We start from the raw sequence: 22,045 nt of genomic DNA, 5'->3' as shown, positions 1-22,045 counted from the left end.
TCATATCCATGAAAAATACATACACACTCCAATATTTCCCTGCATTTAACAAATCCATGGCTAAATATTAAAACATGTTAAGGATGTGGCCTCTGGGGTAAGGGAATGGGAGTGGGGAATGAAGATAAAAGAGAATGAATAAATAAAACAAGAGAGGGGCCTTGGAAGCTTTGATTTTTGGCCATGAACTCAGAGGTTATGATTAACTTACTTCTCTACCTGTGAGGTTAAATGAAAAGCGATTGATAACATGCAGTGATTGGGAAATCTTCAACTTCCAAATCAATGAAGGTCAGCCCTAAGTTTACCAGGTACACAACTGCACATCTTGCGACATGGTGCCCACCCCTTTCTGGCCATTCACAATAACTCAGTGGTCTATAGGCTGAATTCTTGAATGTTCCTTCTACATCAATTTTCTTAGGACTCAGCACTGCCCTTGTTCATACAGCAACACATTATATTCCATCCCAATTAAAATGATAGCTTGAAAATCATCTACAAAATTCATGTCACCATCAATCTCATCTTAAGTGAGTTTTTATCTTATTTCATGGATACGTTTTCCCTTTTTGCCAGAATAATTTTTAAAAGAAGCTATTAAGTGATTTTCTCTGAAGTAGCAGACAACTAGTTGCACTCTCCTCCCAACACAGATCTGGGGCATTTTTATGTGAGAGGAAATTAAGAATTCCATTTTTAGTAGGTGTGAAAAGAAAAGAGAAGCGTGCTATTATTTTGTTGTCCTAAAAGTCAGTGTTGGTCTTATTTTAAAAAGGGAAGGAAGAGTGCTCGCTTCGGCAGCACATATACTAAAAAGGGAAGGAAGAGTATTTATGAGCCAGTGTCTTGGAATTGGGTGAAATGTAGTTTGACTTTGAACTACTTATCTAAACTTTCTGTGTCTCAGTTTCCTTATTTATAAAGTGGGGGTGCACGGTTCAAGTTTATGAGGGAAGAAATGAAATCATGCATGGGGAGAGCTTGGCAGTGTCTAACATACAATGTGCATGTAAGTAAGTAGCTGTTACTGCTGTTTTCATTCATTGCATGCCTGTTATATGGCAATACAACAGGCGCTGTCACATTCATTGCTCTCCTTGGTATGCCAGCAACATCAAGGGATGACGTGATGTTTGCAAGGCAATCCTAGGGTGCAGTAAAACTCTTCATTTCATGTCTACCACACTAGAAAACCACTGGAGTCAGATAAAGGATACCGATTCTCCTGAGGGTGGAAGTCAAGGTCTTGCCCTTCCATGTTCAAAAACACTGATCTTCCAACTTACCATAGAGAATATTAATCACACACCCAAGGACTTCTTTTGGACAGAAATTACACTTAACGTATATCTGTCTTCTTAGCAGCCAGTAGAAAGCCTGGCACGTCATACAGGCTCAAAGAATCCTAAACAGCAACCCTTAAAGCCCCATTTTAAAGACAAAGAAACTGAGGCATGGACTTGACCAAAGTTAATCAGTGGTGGAATCAGGAGTTCATCTGTTTGTTTTGAATCCTGAATCGGAGATTTTTTTTCTCTTTTGGAAGGTGCTTGGTCATTCCGTCAAAGGATTATGGGAGGGGAGGGGGCGGATTTCTAGCAACCTCTATTATTGGCTTGTTTTCTCTTAGCCCATTGCCCTCTCCTGGCTAAATATTAGGCAGGCACTCAAGGTCTTGATGCCCTTGATATTTTCACATCCTTTCTGAACTTCTGACTCTGCGGTACTCTTTTATATTTTGTTTTGCCTGGTGGCAATGAATGCCTCGTCTCAGTTCCTGGGTCTGAAAAAACGGAGGTGAATGACATTTTCCTGCCTACTAGCCCATCTGCCTATTTTATTTTCTTCAGAAGGCTTAGCTCTGCCTAAACTTATTTATTTGTTTGTTTTCTGTCTCCCTCCCAGAATGGCAGCACGGGTGTGGGCAGGAGGCAGGGTCCTCCACTTAAGTCACTGCTGTATCCCCAGTACCACCTGGCATGCCACAGAGGGGTCCGCAGTAAGCATTTGTTGTTGCATACTTTTAAGCAATAACTTCTGGTTATGGAGTGTTTAACTATATGGCATGAACTGTACTAAGTGTTAAATGCATCACCTCATTCTTTCTCTTATCCACATTCTTAAAACATCCTGGCAAGACTGAGCTTGCGTCCTCTTCTGGGTGCTCCCAGCAGTGATGTAAACAGCTCTGGGACACATGGCTGCATTTCAACCCAGGTCGTTTATCTTATTATTCTCTTTGCTCCTTAGCCACTGTGCCCAGCGTTCACAACGTCACCTATATGTGATGTTCTGAAGTCAGAGCACAAAAAAGGCAGTTTCCTTAGTGGTAACATAGAAAGGAATCCCCCCTCCCCCATCTCAGTTAAGATCTTGGCTCTGTTTCTTATAAAGGTTATCATCCGGCTGTCACAGGTTTACACCAATCGCAGAGAACCCGTGCCCAGGCTTCTGAGAGTCCCAGAAGTGCCAAACCTGTCTAATCGCCAGGGCACATTTGGCCCTGCGTTCTCTTGTTGGCCTTCCTCCACCCAAGGCGGGCAAGCCAAGTCCGTACTCCTGTCACCAGCCACACCCTCCCCGGCCCGCTCCCCCTGCCCCTCCCCTCCGAGTGGTCCAGGCGGGGGTGACCCCGAGCTCGCCGCGTCAGGACAACGCCCACCGGGGGCGTGACTGTGGCGGGTAAGCGCGGCAGGAGACACCTTGGAATCTCTCCTCCCTAACGCCAGGTTAAAAACCTCAGCACCACGTGCTGTTTGCACTGTTTGCAAACCCGCCTGCGACTGAAGCCCCAGAGCTCCGGAGACCGCACGCGCTGGGAGCTAGCATGTCAGCCGTGGTCCTGCAGAACGGAGGCTCGGTCAGGAAACTCAGCGACTTTGGACAGGTGAGCCAGGGCGGGCCTTAGCTGCGCAGGGAGGGGAGTTTGGCCCCCGGTGGAAAGAGGTCTGAGGAGTGTTGGGTTTTCCTACTCCCATGAGCTCACCAGGAAGGCTGAATTCATTTGAAGATGATGAAAATGTCTAGGAAGTTGACAGATAACACGTGCTCAACAAATGTTTCCCAGTGAGAGGACATCTGTCCTGTGTGGCTTTCAGGGAAAGAGCACGGCTTGAGGAGTCAGGGAGCTGGCTTCCAGAGCTGCCACCAACTAGTCGCCTGTCTTTGGACAAATCACTGCCTGTATCTTCTGTAAACTTGTCCTTGACGATCTGGAGTGGCAGTTGGGGTCCATGCAGATCTGCTCTTCTTTGATGTTTATAACTGTTCTCAGCCAGGTATCAAAATGGCAAAATTATGAGAAATTGTAGCTTTTTTTCACCTTTGGGAGAAAATGGGGTATGAAGACGTCTCACACTTACTCAGACCTGAGGAAGAAGAAAATTAAAAAGAGGGGAAAATGCACAAGAGTTAGCCTTGGACTTGGAATGTAAGAGAGCCCTAAATGTGGCAGGGATAATGTCCAGGGTGTATTCCGTTCGCTAGAACTTTTGCCTTTCCCTTGAGGTGAACAACTGCAGAATACACTCTTTAATCGACTGATCACACTCCCAGATTCTGGGGTTCAGACTTAAAGCCCAGCCCTGGGAGATAACGTGGGTCTAAGGCATCTGTCAACTGTAGGATTAGTGAGAACAATCTAGAGAACAGGGAGCCTGGACAGCAGAGGATGACTGATGTTTTAGTATAACTAGAGACTGCAGAACTTTGGACTAACTTTTTTTGAGTCCTGAAAGAAAGACTTCCTTTGAAAATGGTACGTAGGGCTTGGGAGACAGAACTTCGTGTTGAAGAGGGATGGCATGGGCGTCAGATCCCAGAACAGATGCCAGCTTTGCCATCGTTTAGCTTCTGTGCTGCTGGCCGTGGGGCCCCCGTGACTATGGCGGGAGGTTAGGGGCAGCGATCTGGTTAGGGAGCTCTGGGGACTAAAGTTTTATTTGTAGAGCACTTAGAAGATGGAGAACCACAAATTGTCACTGTCGGTGACTGGGGGTAAAGAGGAGGGTTTAGAGAGTGCTCTGTAACACCCGTGTGTTGAAAGCAAAGGATTTAACTTTGCAGATCCTCAGGTCTATTCATATGAAACACTGGAATAAAAATATGCACATTCTAGAGTTAGTACGAGAATCAAGTGAAATAATGTCTATAAAGGTCTTAGCACACTTCCTGGAGCATAGGAAAATGCCAGGGGTGTCTAGCCAGAAATGATTTGTTTGTTCAACAAAATGCATCAGAACGTTGGCAGAAGGAACACACACTGAGTCAAGCACAGTGGCTGGTGGAGCTTTGCAGTGGTAAGATGCCAGACCTGGAGTTAGGAGTTGTGGGCTCTCGTGTTTGGTTTACTGAAGCTATGTACTGGGAAGTCACCTAATCGGGCTGGAGAGGCTCAGTCTGGTATCTGTAAAACTGGGGGGGGGGGTGGATTTTGAACTAGAATAGTCTTCAGGACTCCTTCCAGCTCTGACAATCTGCAAAAAAGACACATTTATGAACAGAACACACTAGATGTAATCCTGACATAAGGCTGGTCTCCACCTGCGAGCACAACAATCCTGCGAAAGATGTTCAGCTCATTCATCCACTCAACAAAGACTTACTGAGCACCTACTCTGAGCCAGGCACAGTAGAACCTCTGCCCTGATGAAAATTACATTCTTGTGGAGGAGACAGACAGTAAAAAAAATTCACCAAATGAACATATACTTTCATGTAGAGATAAGTGCTGTAAAGAACATAGAACAGGGTGATGGATTAAAAGATTAAGGGAACTCAGGGAACTCAGTACACAGCTCTGAGTGGCACAAAACCAGGTTCAAACCCAGATGTGACTCCAACACCCTGTGTACTCCTCCACCACACTGCTTCCTCCTGCAGATAAATTCTGGAATACAGAGGCAGAGTATGTCCAAGGCAGGATGTCTGCATCTTGTTTTTGGGTGTCTTACACTGTAGATGTGTGTATGTATAATCACACATGTGAATACATACCTCCTCCCATGACCCCAAAAAGCACTACGATTGAAAGTCAGTGCCGCTGGAATATCCTTGCTGCAGATTAATTGCTGGTAATTGTGAAAACTGCTCTTTTCCAAAGATAACAGAATGTATTTATTAGACACAACCAAAGAGAATGTATTTCTATTGTTAAGGGTATTGCTCGGTGATCAAAATCCTTTCCTTCTTGGTTGCTAGTAAAGTTTTTTCTCCCTGCTCTCTTCCTTCTTTTCTAGTTTCGGAGCTACTTTTCTCTACCTTTATGCGTCCCGAGTGTACATGTCTTTCTAAGTCAACTCATATGTCTATTGGAAACAAATAAAGTATAGATTATGAGCCATTATAAACACGTTCTGGAAGAGGTTTGTCCAAGATCTCATGCTGATCCGCATAACAATGCTGGAATCGGAATCCACTCAAGGCCACACCATCTCACAAAATTCCATGGGCTTCCTTTCGTTTCAAGTCCCTCAAGCTTTGAAAAGGGGAACTATTGTCCCAGTTGGGTCACTGGGGGGTGGATTAAGGATTTTGGAGTTGTTGGACCTGGGTTCACATGCAGACTCTGCCACTCGTTAGCTGAGTGTCCTTGGACAAGCCACTTAATCTCGCTGAGTGTATTCCTTCATTTTCAAAATAACAGCACCCATCTCATGGGGCGATTGTGAGGACTGAATAAGCTATTATATGTAAACTGTTTTTTTCTGCCAGTGCTAGTTTCTACCAATGGTGATGTTTATTAACTGTAAAAAGTATCAGATATGGCTCTGGGCACATGGTGGGTACTCAGTCATGGCCGGCTCTACTTTCAATATTAATAACAATAAAGAGTAGAGGCTTATGGTAAATGTGAATTTGCAGACACAGATGAGAAAAGTCATAATTAAAAAAATAGGCTATATATTTATCAGTGGTTTCAAAATCTTGCATGGTTAAGAGTCCTCTGCGATGCTTTTGAAAATGCAGATTCTAAGATCCTACACCAAATATTCTGATTTGGTAGGTTTGGGTGGGGCCCAGGAATCTGCATTCAAACAAGGAATCACGAGGTAATTTTGGAGTGGAGACCCAAGGAACACCCACTTAGAAACCCTGATCTAGAAAGTATATGGGGAGAATGACGAAAGTGAAAGGGGACAGACGTGGGTAAGGTATAGGCTGTTAAGAGTGGTATTGAGTAACCTTCTGGTGATTGGACCAGAGTACAGCCCTTACTATGCAAGAAACAGAGCCTTTAATGTGGACATTGTGTCTATAGCAGAGGGAATTGTATAGAATGAATGACGTTTAGGAGCCTGAGTTCTTTTTTTTGTTAATTAATTAATTTTATTGAAGTATAGTTGATTCACAATGCTGTGCTAGTTCCTGCCGCACAGCAAAGTGATTCAGCCATACATATACATATATATTCTTTTCCATTATGGTTTATTACAGGATATTGAATATAGTTCCCTGTGCTACACAGTAAGACATTGTTTATCCATTCCATATAGAATAATTTGCATCTGCCAATCCCAAACTCTCAATCCATCCCTCCCCCACCCCCCTCTCCCCCTTGGCAACCACAAGTCTGTTCTCTATGTCTGTGAGTCTATTTCTATTTCTTGGAAGTTCATTTATGTCATATTTTAGATTCCACATATAAGTGATATCGTATGGTATTTGTCTTTTTCTGTCTGACTTACTTCACTTAGTATGATAATCTCTAGATCCATCCATGTTGCTGCAAATGGCATTATTTCATTCTTTTCATGGCTGAGTAGTATTCCATTGTATATATATATATATACCACATCTTCTTTTTTTTTTCTCCATCATAACACTTCTTTTTTATTTCACTTTTTATTTTACATGGGAGTATAGTTGATTAACAATGTTGTGTTAGTTTCAGGTGTACAACAAAGTGATTCAGTTATACATATACAAGTATCTATTCTTTTTCAAATTCTTTTCCTAATTAGGTTGTTACAGAGTATTGAGCAGAGTTCCCTGTGCTATACTGTAGGTCCTTGCTGGTTATCCATTTTAAATACAGCAGTGTGTACACGTCAATCCCAAACTCCCTAACTATCCCTTCCCCTCACCCTTCCCCCACTGGCAACCATAAGTTCATTCTCTAAGTCTGTGAGTCTGAAATAAGTTCATTTTTTCTTTTAGATTCCACATATAAGCGATATCATATGATATTTCTCTTTCTCTGTCTGAATTTCTTCACTTACTACGACACTCTCTAGCTCCCATCCATGTTGCTGCAAATGGCATTATTTCATTCTTTTTAATGGCTGAGTAAGATTCCATTGTATATATGTACCACATCTTCTTTATCCATTCCTCTGTTGATGCACATTTGGGTTGCTTCCATGTCTTGGCTATTGTGAATAGTGCTGCTGTGAACACTGGCGTGCATGTATCTTTTCGAATTAGAGTTTTGTCTGGATATATGCCCAGGAGTGGGACTGCTGGATCATATGGCAATTCTATTTTTAGTTTTTTGAGGAAACTCCATACTGTTTTCCGTAGCAGGAGCCTGAGTTCTTAATCTGCCACCCACTGCCTGTGTGATGATCTCAGGTGGCCCATAGTCTCCCCATCTGAAAAATGAGAGTGTGGAACTAGACGAACTCTTAAGACAAGTCCACCTCTTTGAGTCAATTATCAAGTCCCATGTGGGTATCAGAGGCCAAATGGAACAAACAGATCAAGGAGGAATTGTTCACCTTGGCTGACGAGTACATAGGTTTTCTGAGAGAAGTGAGACCCAAGAGGGCTTTTGAGGAAGGATGATGTATTTGGAAGGGGGAGAGGGAGGGATGCAGTGCATTTACTCTAATGAGGAGTTGAAGGGAGGAACCAGTTTTCTGGAGGGGACGTTCCTGTGGGTGAAGCTCAGGAGGTGGGGTACTAAGGGGACTTTTGAGTATCACAAAGAGGTCTTGTATCCTGTCGGCCATGGGGAGCCCCTAAAGAATACTGAGTAGAATAAGGACACGAGCCAAATTCTGCTAGCAGGGCTCAATCACTGCAGATCACTAGGAGCTGGGTTATTGTGGTGGCAGTGGGAACCAAAGAAGGACCTGACCCCGAGAATCATTTCTGGAGAAGGTCAGACTGGACTTGGTCATCGGCTGGACACACACAGGAGTGGGAAAGTGCTGGATGACAGAGTTTCAAGCATGGTGCGTTCACGTCTGAATTGCCCCAGTCATAGATGACACCATTGAGGTGTGTCAGAAATAGGCTCCCTTTGTTGGAGGCCAACAGGAGAGGAGAATGTTGCCAAGTGAATTAGAAATGGAAATCTTTTGTCATTTCAAGGAAACTGGAAAGAACTGAGGGCTCAGTGTCATCTCCTAGGAAGAAGACTGACATCAGAGACTGCTCTGCGTGTCTCTGGCAGGGTTTACTAGAGACGGAAGGTAGAGCAGAGCCTGCAGGAAGTTGTGATTCATGGACAGCATGCTGGGATCCAGTGGCATGGGTTCCACTGCTAACCGTGCAACTCTGGACAAGTTACTTAACTTCTCTAAACCTTCATTTTGTCATCAATAAAAGGGGCACTTGGAAAGTAGTAAAACCTACTTTCTAGATTGTTATCAAAATTAAATGAGATAGGGCTTCCCTGGTGGCGCAGTGGTTGAGAGTCCGCCTGCCGATGCAGGGGACGTGGGTTCGTGCCCCAGTCCGGGAAGATCCTATGTGCCGCGGAGCGCCTGGGCCCGTGAGCCATGGCCGCTGAGCCTGCACGTCCGGAGCCTGTGCTCCACAACGGGAGAGGCCACAACAGTGAGAGGCCCACGTACCGCAAAAAAAAAAAAAAAAATTAAATGAGATAATCCAAATCAAGTGCTTTTTATAATATCTGGGACATTATAGGGGCTTTTAATGTACGGTAGATTAAAATAATTTTTAGAAAGATAATAGCATGGTCCATATAAGGATATATAGCAGTTCAGTTTTGCAATTCATTTAAGGCTTCCTCTAATCACACTTGCTGATAATTCTGGTTCTTCCCCTGCACCTCTGTTTCAGGTAAGGTTCTGGGAAAATCTGAATTAAAAGAATTTCATCCTGAGGGTCATCCATGTCCATACAGGGCTTATGATGCCAAGTCACTGAGACCCTGCCCAGCACAGCCTTCTCATGGAGATGATGTAACAGCCATTCTACTAATTTCATTAACTTGCTTACAAGAGAGTAATTGTTCTGCATAGGTTGTGTTTTTTTCCCCCAGTTTTAGGTATATGCTGTTTATTTGAAAGCACACATGGAACTCTATGTATTATTGTAAAACTTAATTTAACACTTAACTTTAAAATTTTAAAAGATTTTGGCAAACCCTTTCTGGAATGGCAACCCTAGTCCCACCTTAATTTGCTGTCACATGCATGTAGAAAGTTGCTAGATCCTTGACATTCTTTGCCGTTTTAAGGCAGCCATCTTCCAATAAGTTATATATGTGCTCTTATGTACTTAGTGACTCTTTTTCAACAATTGGTGTCTCAGATCCCAGCATCTGGGAACAAGTTTAATGTTCCCATGGTATCTTTGCCAAAGGCCAAGAAATCATTCGTGGGTATTCTTAATATTTCCATCATTTTTACATATTTCTCTTAATATTATATTTAAACTATTTTATCTTTTTCATCATCTGAATACTGTTTTGACAGGGCTTGTCATGACTACAGATTAGCCTGCTTTCACACGTGAGGAAGTTAAGGGGCCTAAGCTATCCCAAAGTGTTCTGGTTGGTAAATGGAAGAGAGAGGATTCCAACCCATGTCTTTGGACTCAAAAGCCTGTGTGTGTTCTATTTTTAGTATTTTCCACCCTGTATTTCTCAATGTTTTCCTGGGACAATTATTGTACCATATTATACCACCTCTAAGATCTTTTTTAATTTATCTCGTATGTGTATGTGTATTTGAACTTCTGATGAATGGGGCATCCTCTCATTCATCTTTGTTTCTCTCAGAGCCCTAATTGTACCTAGCACTTGGTAGGTGCTCATTAAAAAGGCAGTGAATCTATAGTGTAACTGGTGACATTTGTGAATAATTAGAGCTTTCTAAAGTTGAAGTCTGATCTAAGAGCACCACTGAACATTTTACTTCCTTTGATTTACTTCTTTTCCACCACACATATACTTCTGTAGAGAATATATGTAGCCCATTGCATTCCAAGACTTAACCAGAAGAGGAAGTTCATGCTCGCCTCTTCCTTGGAGGCTTCACAGGAATGAATTGCTGAGCTGTGAAAAACATTTTACCCAAATGCATTTAATCCTGTAGGAAACAAGCTACATTGAAGACAACTCCAATCAAAACAGTGCCATATCACTGATCTTCTCACTCAAAGAAGAAGTTGGTGCGCTGGCCAAAGTCTTACGTTTATTTGAGGTAAGTGCTTTATTCATTTCCGCCTTGAATAATGGCATAGCAGACTTCTGTGTTATCTTCTAGTTTGATGTAGCGAAAAGGACATAGGATCTGGAATTGGAAGACTTGATTCTCAGCTTAGGCTCATATGTGACCCAACTGTGTGAACTTAGTTAAGTCTTTCATTCTCTCTGAGCTAAGGCTTCTCCATTTCATAATTAGGATCATTCACAATCACTGGCTGCACACCAGGAAGCCGGTGTTGGACTCACTCTTCTTTCATCAAACTTTCCTTGAATTAATTACAGTCAAGCCTTCATGTTTGCGAGTCCTACATCCCTCGGATTCAACCAAAATTTCGATCTGGGTTTGGCTGAATCCGCAGGTATGCAGCCCATTGGTAGGGAGGGCAGACTGTATTCATTGTACCACGATTACCATCTTCTACAAGGGTCTTGAGCATCCGAGGATTTTGGTACCCATGGGGTCCTGGAACTGTTTCTGCATGGATACAGAAGGACACCTGTGCTATCCTCTCAGTGTTCCCAAAGCACTCTTTAACTTTTAACTGCAGCACTTATTTGCCTTGTGAAATGTATACATTTCTGTTTGACCCCAGGATAGTTTCTTCAGGCAAGGAGCCTTGTGTGAGTCATCTTTGTGTCAGACTCAGTTTTTTTTGTTTGTTTGTTTTTCTTTTAACATCTTTATTAGAGTATAATTGCTTTACAGTGTTGTGTTAGTTTCTGCTGTATAACAAAGTGAATCAGATATATGCATACGTATATCCCCATATCCCCTCCCTCTTGAGCCTCCCTCCCACCCTCCTTATCCCCCCCACCAGGTGGTCGCAAAGCACTGAGCTGATCTCTCTGTGCCATGTGGCTGCTTCCCACTAGCTACCTATTTTACATTTGGTAGTGTATATATGTCCATGCCACTCTCTCACTTCATCCCAGCTTACGCTTCCCCCTCCCCGTGTCCTCAAGTCCATTCTCTACATCTGCATCTTTATTCCTGTCCTGCCCCTAGGTTCATCAGAACCTTTTCTTTTTTTTTTTAGATTCCATATATATGTGTTAGCATACGGTATTTGTTTTTCTCTTTCTGACTTACTTCACTCTGTATGACAGACTCTAGGTCCATCCATCTCACTACAAATAACTCAGTTTCATTTCTTTTTACGGCTGAGTAACATTCCGTTGTGTATATGTGCCACATCTTCTTTATCCATTCATCTGTTGATGGACACTTAGGTTGCTTCCACGTCCTGACTATTGTAAATAGTGCTGAAATGAACATTGTGGTACATGACTCTTTTTGAATTATGGTTTTCTCAGGGTATATGCCCAGTAGTGGGATTGCTGGCAGACTCAGTTTCAATATACATATTAAATGTTCAATTGAGAGTGAAATTTAATTTAAATATGAGCAAAGGAAATTAGACTTTTCAAAAACACTTTCGGGGGCTTCCATGGTGGCGCAGTGGTTAAGAATCCGCCCGCCAATGCAGGGGACATGGGTTCGAGCCCTGGTCTGGGAAGATCCCACATGCCGCAGAGCAGCTAAACCCATGTGCCACAACTGCTGAGCCTGCACTCTAGAGCCCACGAGCCACAACTACTGAAGCCCGCACACCTAGAGCCCGTGCTCCGCAGCAAGAGAAGCCACCGCAATGAGAAGTCCGCGCACCGCAACGAAGAGTAGCCCCTGCTCGCCACAACTAGAGAAAGCCTGTGTGCAGCAATAAAGATCCAATGCAGCCAAAATTAATTTTAACAAGAAGGTCTTTAAAAACAAACAAACAAAAAACGACACTTTTGCCCTGGATTTTAAGAAGGAATATTTTTGAAGTAATTTTTTAAGGAATTTTTAAGAAGGAATATTTTTGAAGTAATTTTTCACCCCTAGTACTTTAATTAAATTCTACCTGGTGACTGCATACATAAATAGATGGAGAAGAGACCAATCTCCCAGGCAGAGGAATGCCAAATAATTTAAGTAGATCCTCTGGAGTCAGAGAAGGAGAGCATAGCTCCCCACTCCTTAGGTCTGGGCCATGGAGAGTGACTTGATGAAATGGCCTTTTACCTCTGTGGCCTTCCTCCCCCAAACCCATAACCCCAGTCTAACCATGAGGAAAACATCAGGCAAACTCCAATTAAGGGACAGAATACAAAATACTTGACCAGTACTCTTCAAAACTGTCGAGGTCATCAAAAACAAGAAGTGTCTGAGAAGTTGTCACAGTGAAAAGGAACCTAAAGGGATATGACAGCTAAACATAATATAGTGTCCTGAGTGGGATTGTAGAGCAGAAAAAGGACATGAGATATAAACTGAAGAAATTCCAATAAAGTATGGTCTTTAGTTTGTGATAAGGTATCAACATTGGTTCATTAACTGTAACACTTGTTCCATACTAATACAAGACATTAATATTCGGGGAAACCGGATATAGAGTATATGGGAATTCTCTGTACTATCCTCTCAATTTTTTCTGTAAATATAAAATTGATCTAAAAAATAGTCTATTTTAAAGAAATTAAACTTGGATATCCAAAAGGAGGAAGAAAATGTCTGCCTGAATGAGAACAAGAAATGAGTGTACAAAAGAGAGAGAGTGCTGTCTGAATGACAAGCTGGTTGTAAGATCGAATATATCCGTAAAATGTAGGAATGTCACATTCTAGTCTTTGTGTTATACGGTTCATCAGCATTTTCCTCTTAAGAGGTCAGGCCATAGTCAGGGTTAATAAATTAAGTAATAGTAAATTAACAGGATGTTTTCAACCTAATAAATAAGCCACAAGTAACTAAATGATGAGGATGAATGCACCCAAGGAGCATGGACTGTATGTGGGATGGTTGAATCCCAGAGTTCATTGACCTTGACCGGTTGTTTAACATGTGCGCCTTTGTTTACTCATCTATAAAGTAGGGCTAATGAACCATACCTCCCTGGGGCCATGAGGTTTTATGCGCTATGTGAGATGCATGGTATGACTGAGCCCACAGATGATGCTCATACGATATCTATTCCTTTACTCTTTTCACATGTGTTCTATGAAACCTATCAGAAATCTTTGAGAACATGTGAAGAGGAGAAAGATGACAGGAGACAGTCAAAAGCCTTGATTTAAAAATTTTTTTTCCCAAAAAAGTAAAAAAAAAAACCCAAACTTAGAATGAATTACTTAGTATATTTAGTGAACATTTATAGCAAATGGCAATGACCAAGAGTCAGGGCAGCGCCATTAAAGAAAAGGAGAGTAGCTTAGTAGAACCAAGGGATTATGGTGGCCACAGTGTGTTTGTGTACTTCATGTCTTTCATGGTATCTGAATGAGGTGGAGAAGTAAGTGTTAGATAAAATTACAGACAAACCCTTTAAACTGTGTGGTTGACACTAAACTTCTAGACCATATAAAATGAAATCAAAGGTAATAAATGGCAAAAAAAAGAAAGAAAAAGAAACAGGAAAAATCTAAACTACACTTTTGGACAGTGTTTTCTAAGCAATATTCTGTTGAATGCCACAAGTTAGTAGATGTTTTACTAGAGAGTTACAAGGGTAAATATGGCTGAAAAATTCTGCGTCTAGATTTTGGAGAGCCATCATGCCTGTGAGAATATTAAAGACCATGGAAAGCCCTGCAGAGTGGAAACCTTTTCAATGCTATCTTACTCAGAATTTCCCAGACATTTTTGGTCATGAAATCTTGTTCAAGAAAGACCTATTACCATTTTGCAGGCACTAGTGTTCCACTGAACTTATGCTATTTTAGAGTTAGGAGCTCCAGACTATCAGTTATAGCCTAGGTTTGGGACCCTGAGGAGTAGAACAGCATTGGGATTAAGACTATGTTGTCTGGAACAAAACTGTTTTGGTTGAAAAACCAGTTGTGCCACCTGTGAGCTGGGTCACCTTAGGAAAGTTACTTATCCTCTTGGTGGCTTATTTCCTCATTTTTCAAATGAAGGTAATAATAAGCTTGCTTTATAGGGCTGTTGTGAAAATTAAATGAATTAATACATGCAAAGTACTTATTAAAGTATCTGGCACATAGTAAGAGCTCAATAAATGTTTGCTCTCATTATTTCTATGCACCCTAATTTTGGAGAGTCATGGAGCATCAGAGACTCTTAAATTCTTAGCTCTATGAGAAATAGTTAAAGGATTAACGGGGGCTTCCCTGGTGGCACAGTGGTTGAGGTCCGCCTGCCGATGCAGGGGACACGGGTTTGTGCCCTGGTCCGGGAGGATCCCACATGCCGCGGAGCGGCTGGGCCCGTGAGCCATGGCCACTGAGCCTGCGCGTCCGGAGCCTGTGCTCCGCAACGGGAGAGGCCACAACAGTGAGAGGCCCGCGTACCACAAAAAAAAAAAAAAGGATTAACAGGACTTCCCTGGTTGTCCGGTGGGTAAGACGCCGCACTCCCAATGCAGGGGGCCCAAGTTTGATCCCTGGTCAGGGAACGAGATCCTGCATGCATGCCGCAACTAAGAAGCCCGCATGCCTCAAGTAAGACCTGGTGCAGCCAAAATAAATAAATAATAAATAAATTATTTAATTAATAATTTTTTTTTAAAAAAAAGGATTAAGTTTAATTGGCTTGAAGAGGGAAGATGGGGTGAGGAAACGAGGTTCATTCAAATATTTGAAGGGCCATTGTGGAAGAAGAATATTAGTTATTTTTTATTACTTCAGTGGCAAAAGGGCAAAGCATAGAAATTATAGGAAGCATATTTCAAATCACCTGAAGGAAACATCTCTACTGTAGAAGGGTGCTGGAAGCCCTCGATTTCAAGCATTATTACTATCAAAACAGCTAATAAAAGGCAGGGCAGAATCAAAGCAAAAATTATGGTATAAGTAAACTTACCTTTCCTTAATAAAGACAGAAGATAAACATCTATTCCAAGGATTCCCTGGTTGTCTAGTGGTTAGGATTTTGGGCTTTCACTGCCTCGGCCCAGGTTCAATCCCTGGTGGGGGAACTGAGATCCCGCAAGCTACACAGCATGGCCAAGATAAAAAAAAAATACATTCCAGCTCCTCCAAGATTGGCAATGGAGGAGAAACATTCCATATGGGAGAATCACCTGCTCCCTGTGAGTCCCTTGCTAAGTACTCCTGCAGTCACCTCCATGCTTAATGAGCACTGCCATCTTTTCCTTAGATGATTAACACCAAAGTCATCATCCCATTAAGGGATGATGTTGCCTGCCATTGGGCTTGTGGTCTACTAGACTTCAGCTAGTAGCAACATCAGAATGCAACACAATAGGCTTGATTATTATAATGAAGATACAGATGTATAGTGTTTACATGTATTGGGTGGGTGGTAGGGACAGTGAAGCAGATGGTTTAGTGAATTGGGGCCAAACGATGAGAAACATACCCAACCCTCTAACTGCCAACCCACAAACATCCCACTGTCCTCAGCAGATTCACCTCTCAATTCTCTGCATTTTCCGTATCTCTCTATATTTTTAGCCTCTACACGCTCACATCCCACGCCTTCTTAGAACAGGAGTCTCCTGAGAGCCTTTACTGCGAGTGGCTTAGTAATGGGCTATAAAGTTAGAAGCAGGCTCCTGGGGGAAGTTGCAAAGAAGACGTCTCCCTTCCTCTGCCAGCACTCCGCTAATCGTTTTACCGTGAATTCGCCAGGGGAGGGAACAAGCAAACAGGCAGATATACAGAGATCTAAAGTATCAATACATGGGTGTGTTCAGTTGTCATCATTTAATTGATGGAGACACACAGGTTCAGACTAAGCAAGCTGCCCAAGACTAGACACTTAGAGGTAAAAACTGCTTCCAAGTTCACCTTCCATTTTCATGGTAGATCGGTCTTTTGAAAACAAATCTATATATTTGTTTATAGTCTAAATGTGACATATACAGTCTATGTTTGTCGCATTCACTTTCTATGTGTGACCTCTGCCCAGATGACCCACGCCTTCCCCTCATCTGATAGTCAATGAGCTCTTATTTTCTCATTTATGCATTCAATTAACGTACTTTGAATATCGGCTGGGTTTTGTTTGTTTGTTTATTTGTTTGTTTTTATTGGAGTATAGCTGCTTTACAGTGTTGTGTTTCCACTGTACAGCAAAGTGAATCAGCTATGCATATACATATAATCCCCTCTTTTTTGGATTTCCTTCCCACTTAGGTCAGCACAGAGCATCGAGTAGAGTTCCCTGTGCTATACAGTAGGTTCTCATTAGTTACCTCTTTTATACATAGTATCAATAGTATATATATGTCAGTCCCAATCTCCCAATTCGTCCCACCCCCGTTTCCCCCCTGGGTGGCCATACATTTGTTCTCAACATCCGTGTCTCTATCTCTGCTTTGCAAATAAGATCATCTATACCATTTTTCTAGGTTCCACACATATGCGTAAATATACAGTATTGGTCTTCCTCTTTCTGACTTACTTCACTCTGTATGACAGTCTCTAGGTATCGGCTGTTGTCAGACCGTATACAGGTGCTGAGGAGACTGCGAAGAGCCAGGCAGTCAGTCTCTGCCCCTTAAGAACGTGGAGGAGCTCAAGTTTCCATGAGCTTTCTTAACCCAGGCTTAGGGCAAAATTGGCCAGGGGAGGTTTCTTGCAGATACAATGTTTAAGCTGAAACCTAGAGGGTTGGCTACGGGAGAGGAAGGGGGGACGTACATTCCAGAATGAAGAAACAGATGAGTTGAGAGAATAAACAAGTGGCCAGGTCACAGAATCCTCAAATCCCCTTACCGTCTACCAACCTCAGTGTTCCTGGAGATAGAGGTGGGATCGCAGAGGGGACATTCGGTCAGGTACAAGATGTTTATTACTCTAAAGTTTGGACTTTAAGGTCCTGCTTGTGACCCCTGCGTCTGGTGAGCAGGACAGAATCAAGAGTGAATCACAAGGGTTGCTTTTGCCCCTTTGGCCTTAGGTCCAGAGCAGTTATGGCAGTAAAATGTTTACAGGGAACATTCCATCTTTAATCAAAATAAGAAGAGCCTTGAGTTCCACTGGGGGGAAGAAAGTTCTTACAACCCAGATGACTTTTTCATCTTATTTAACCCCCCAAATATAGATAATGATATAAAGAACGCCCATGTAACTCACTCCCTGCTTAAGAAATACATCATTACAGAAATGACTATAGTCCCTGGGTATCTCTTCCCCATGCACATCCCTCCTCAGAGGTAGCTATTAATTTGAACTTGATGCATACTATTCCCATTCATCTTTTTTTTTTTGCGGTACGCGGGCCTCTCACTGTTGTGGCCTCTCCCGCTGCGGAGCACAGGCTCCGGACGCGCAGGCTCAGCGGCCATGGCTCACGGGCCCAGCCGCTCCGCGGCATGTGGGATCTTCCCAGACCGGGGCACGAACCTGTGTCCCCTGCATCGGCAGGTGGACTCTCAACCACTGCGCCACCAGGGAAGCCCCCCATGCATCTTTTTAGACTTTGTAATACAGAGATATCCATTAAGATATACGGCATGGTTTGGCAAGTTTTGATTTATTTTTTTGAGGTATAGTTGATTTACAGTGTGTTAATTTCTGGTGTACAGCAAAGTGATTCATTTATATATATAAAAGAATATACAAATGAATAAATACATAAATATATATATATATTTCTTATTCTTTTCCATTATGGTTTATCACAGGATATTGTATATAGTTCCCTGTGCTATACAGTAGGACCTTGTTGTTTATCCTGCAAGCTTTTAATCTTCATAAAATTGGAATCATATTGTAACCATCCCTCTGCAGTTTTCTTTTTGGGGAGAAGGTGGGGAACATTGTTTTGATATTTGCACATATATTCTTGCTCATTTTCCCATATCTTCCATCGTGTGACCGTATTTCCTGTTGGTGGACGTTTAGCTTCCTCCCATTATTTGTCCATGCAAATGATGCTACCCTAAACATTTTGTGTAGGTTTGATGATCTAGCTATTGAATAGAAGAACCTCAAATGGAAAACTGGCACTGTTTTCAGCTGCTGACCTGTTCAAAGCTGGGCATATTTGAGAAACAGCAACACGGAGCTGACTTTCTAAACTTTCATCATGAGGTTAGATCCCACGCCGTGGAAATGTAGACAGAGTGCTGTGGTCCATTGATGGTACATGACTTGTGATTGCGCATCAGTAGCCTGGACTGAAACAGGCCACGGGGCCATTTTGATTTTCTCCCTCCAGTGGCAAGAAAAGGGAGAAAGGGGAACTTGGGACAAGAAAGCTCGTTTCTCTAAAGCCTTGAAAAGAGCCTGGATTAAGCTGCTAGCCCGGCTCTTCCCCAGGAAGGGGTTCCCTCCGAGTTGGACACAATCCCGACCACATGGAAGGGAGGATGGGGGAAGAAATAACCTAACAAAGAGGGACAAGACTGAGGGAAGAAAAGACCAAGAGGTTACAACAGAGACCCTTCCAGAAGAAGCAAGAGTGGGATCCCAAAAGATGGTCTCCAGGGCGTGAATCCTTCTGAAAGTTCAGCTGGAACCTGCCCAAGAACTCTCCTCCACGGTAGAGTGGGAGATGATCTTGAGCTCCCTCTAGAATTTAATTGTGCTGCTTCTGCTTTCCTGTTCAGCCCAGTGGGTTTAATTTTCAGACTCCTGGTCAGCTAGGGCTGTTGCTGGCCCTCTCGTGAGCAGAGATCAGTAAAAATATACAGGAAGCCCTGCCTGTACTTCCGTGAGACTTATCTTTGTAGTTACCATTTCTCACCCCAAATGTTGACGTAGTCCCCACACTGTTTCTGCCTTTGTCCCACAACAGTCCATTCTTCTTCTTTTTTTTTTTTTTTTTTTTTTGACTGTGCCATGCGGCTTCTGGGATCTTAGTTCTCTGACCAGGGATCGAACCCATGACCCCTGCAGTGGAAGCGCAGAGTCCTAACCACTGGACCGCCAGGGAAGTCCCCAGTCTATTCTTAAAATAGCTGCCAGACTGCTCCTTTGAAAACATGAGTCAAAGGATGTCTCTCTCTCTCTGCCCTATTACCTCTCATAGTTTCTTAATATCACTCCAAGTGAAAATTAAAGTTTAGATAACGGCCGATAGGTCATTCTTGGTTACTCCTCTGCCTCATGTCCTATTGCCTCCTGCCCCGTGCTCACTCTGCCCCTGTCACGCTGGCCTCGTTGATGGTCCTCAGTCATATTGCACAATGTCTGACCCCAGGACCGTTGCACCTGCTGTTCCCTCATGTCCTACTCCCTCATTGACCTCAGGTCTATGCTTACATGTCACCTGTTTATTGTTTGAGGACTTCCTGACCCCATTGTTTAAATGGCACTTGCATTGAACCCCTGGAATATTCTGTCCCTCTTTCCTGTTTATTTCTGTCTGTTCCATCTGAAGGCAGTATATTTTATTTATTTATCATAGTCATTGTTTGTCTCTTCCTTCAAGAATGTAAGCTCCAGGAGGGCGGGGATTTTTCCTGCTTTTTTGTTTTTGTTTTGTTTGTTTTTCTTTTTCTTTGTTTTTGCCACGCCATGCGTCATGTGGGATCTTAGTTCCCCGACCAGGGATCGAACTCTCACCCCCTGCATTGGGAGCATGGAGTCTTAACCACTGGGCCACCAGGGAAGTCCCCAGGTTTTTCCGGGTTTGTTCGCTGTTGTAGCCCAGCACCTAGGACAGTGTTTGGCACAAGGAAGGTGTTGGATCGGCTGAGTTATGAAAGCCTCCTGTCCGTTTGCTTGAGACCAATGACGTGGGACATCGTTTGTGACTGTCTTTGATGTTGCCCCCAGAAAGCTCTGAAACAGGCCAGGACATAATTTCATTTGCACTTATGCCAAGGCAACAGCATGTAGGGGGTCCAAGAAGCTCCCCCTTTCCAGTCTAGTCTCATCTAACAATATGCTCAGCACTTCCTTCTCCTTTCTAAAACATGCTCTCAGGGAAAAAGCTGAGAAAAGTTTAAGGTAAAGCAAATATGAAAGGGTAAAATGACTCATCAGCTTAATGTGTTTCAATTCCCAGGGAAATGTGTCTCTATACCAGGTTGAGAAAGGTAGTATATAATGAGTTCTTACTGAGTATCTGTGAGCGAAGCCACAATTGTGCTAGGTACTTTCCCTCTTTTTAATTCTTATTAAGCTGCCAGGTAATATTATGATTTTTATTTTAAACACAGACAAACAAAAGTTGAGAATGGCCAACTAGAGTATCCAAAGGTAGTGAGTAGCAGAACAGAATTTGAACTCAGATTAGTTCCAAAGCTCACATGCTTTTCGCTGTACCATTCTTCTTTCCTCGAGGAATGAAACGGAGGAGGAGAGGAAGGGGCCCTAAGCTGGAGGTCAAGAAAAGGTCCAGAAGCATGAATCTGTTTTCCACAATTCATCATATTCATTCTGTGTATCTATAGCTTTATCCACTTGTGACGAATCCCCTTTTAGAAAGATTTCCTCTTGGATGGGAGCAGAAGCGGGTTTCTGGTCAATCCTTGTTCAAATAGACTGTTCATTCCACTTTGCTTTTCTCTGGTCCCCACACTGTCTGTTCAAGAGTCCTGAGTAATCAAGTTGTTGCTCAGCCATCTTGTACACAGAAATTAAGTACTGGACAAATTGTGAAATTGTCTTTGGAATGTCTAACTCTAAACCTTTCTTGCCTCTGCTAAGATGTCCACGTGTATTAACACAAAGAATTCTTTCTTTATCCCTCCCCCAAGATGTGGTGAGTGTGTAGGGGTCAATTTTTAACCTGCATAAAGCCCTTGTTTAAAAATAAAAATTCATTTACTAAAAGGTAACTAAGATCATAATCAGGTTTGGAGGTTGATTTCTAAAGCCTCCTTAGCAACCAAAGTTATTGGTATCTATCTAAGAATCCACACTGTTAAACTGGAAAAACTCCACTAAGGAAATTGCATGCCAAGCTAGAGAGTTAATTGTTAACAAATTGATTCAAATGGGAACGAAGTCGTTTAAAAAATTTGGCTGGATATTCTTAGCCAGAAATTTCACTCACATTTAAAAGATAGAATTTAATTTTCATTATATGCGTAATATTATAAGACATTTGGCAAATAACTAAAAGATAAACATAATCTCGTCATAACTCATCATGATGCATTTCATTCTAGCCTTTTTTTCCTTGACCTGGGCATAATTTTTTAAAACATATTTTAATGATCACATATCTATATCCATCGTATTTTCCCAAGTGGCTGTCATTATAACCATTTAAGAGACAAAGTTAAATTTTCATTATAAAAGTAATAAATGTTGTTTTTAGAAAAGTTGAACTGTGATAAAAAAGAAAATAGAAAGGAGACAAAAATCACCCCTAGGCCCATCATCTAGAGACTTGGAGTGCTTACTGGTGCTGTATTTTATGCATGTTGTTGTTGGTTCCTTTCTAATAGTTGCATAATCTCCACTGAATGATTACACTGCAGTCCACCTAACCATTCCCCTATTATGGGAATTTAGTCAGTTTACAAATTTAGGTAAAAGTTTTTTCCCATAAGTTAGGTCTCCAGAATTATAAAGACTGAGTCACGGGGCACACATTGTCTTATGGCTATTCCCAAAGTGCGAGTCTTCTCTCCGGAAGTGCTGTCACATCGGGAGCGGTGGGGTATGGGTGGGGAACATTATCAGCCTGTAGTCTGCCTGCCAGCCTGTTTTTCA

At 42.4% G+C, this 22,045-nt stretch overlaps 1 protein-coding gene across 1 annotated transcript in view; it reads left to right on the top strand.

Annotated features, from left to right (window-relative positions):
* The first annotated feature begins 2,794 nt into the window (after positions 1 to 2,794).
* Positions 2,795 to 22,045, top strand: part of PAH (phenylalanine hydroxylase) — a 71,431-nt gene continuing 52,180 nt past the window's right edge. Inside the window, exons 1-2 of the mRNA XM_027106011.1 lie at positions 2,795 to 2,890; positions 10,293 to 10,400. Of these exons, the coding sequence (XP_026961812.1) occupies positions 2,831 to 2,890; positions 10,293 to 10,400 (168 nt within the window). The 5' untranslated portion in view covers positions 2,795 to 2,830. The remainder of the gene's footprint in view (positions 2,891 to 10,292; positions 10,401 to 22,045) is intronic.

The sequence above is a fragment of the Aethalodelphis obliquidens genome, unplaced genomic scaffold (assembly GCF_003676395.1).
Source record: "Aethalodelphis obliquidens isolate GAN/ISIS:26980383/991018 unplaced genomic scaffold, ASM367639v1 scaffold8, whole genome shotgun sequence".
Taxonomy (NCBI): domain Eukaryota; kingdom Metazoa; phylum Chordata; class Mammalia; order Artiodactyla; family Delphinidae; genus Aethalodelphis; species Aethalodelphis obliquidens.
The sequence above is the reverse complement of the archived record's forward strand: the minus strand, read 5'-3'. Positions and strand labels throughout refer to the sequence as shown.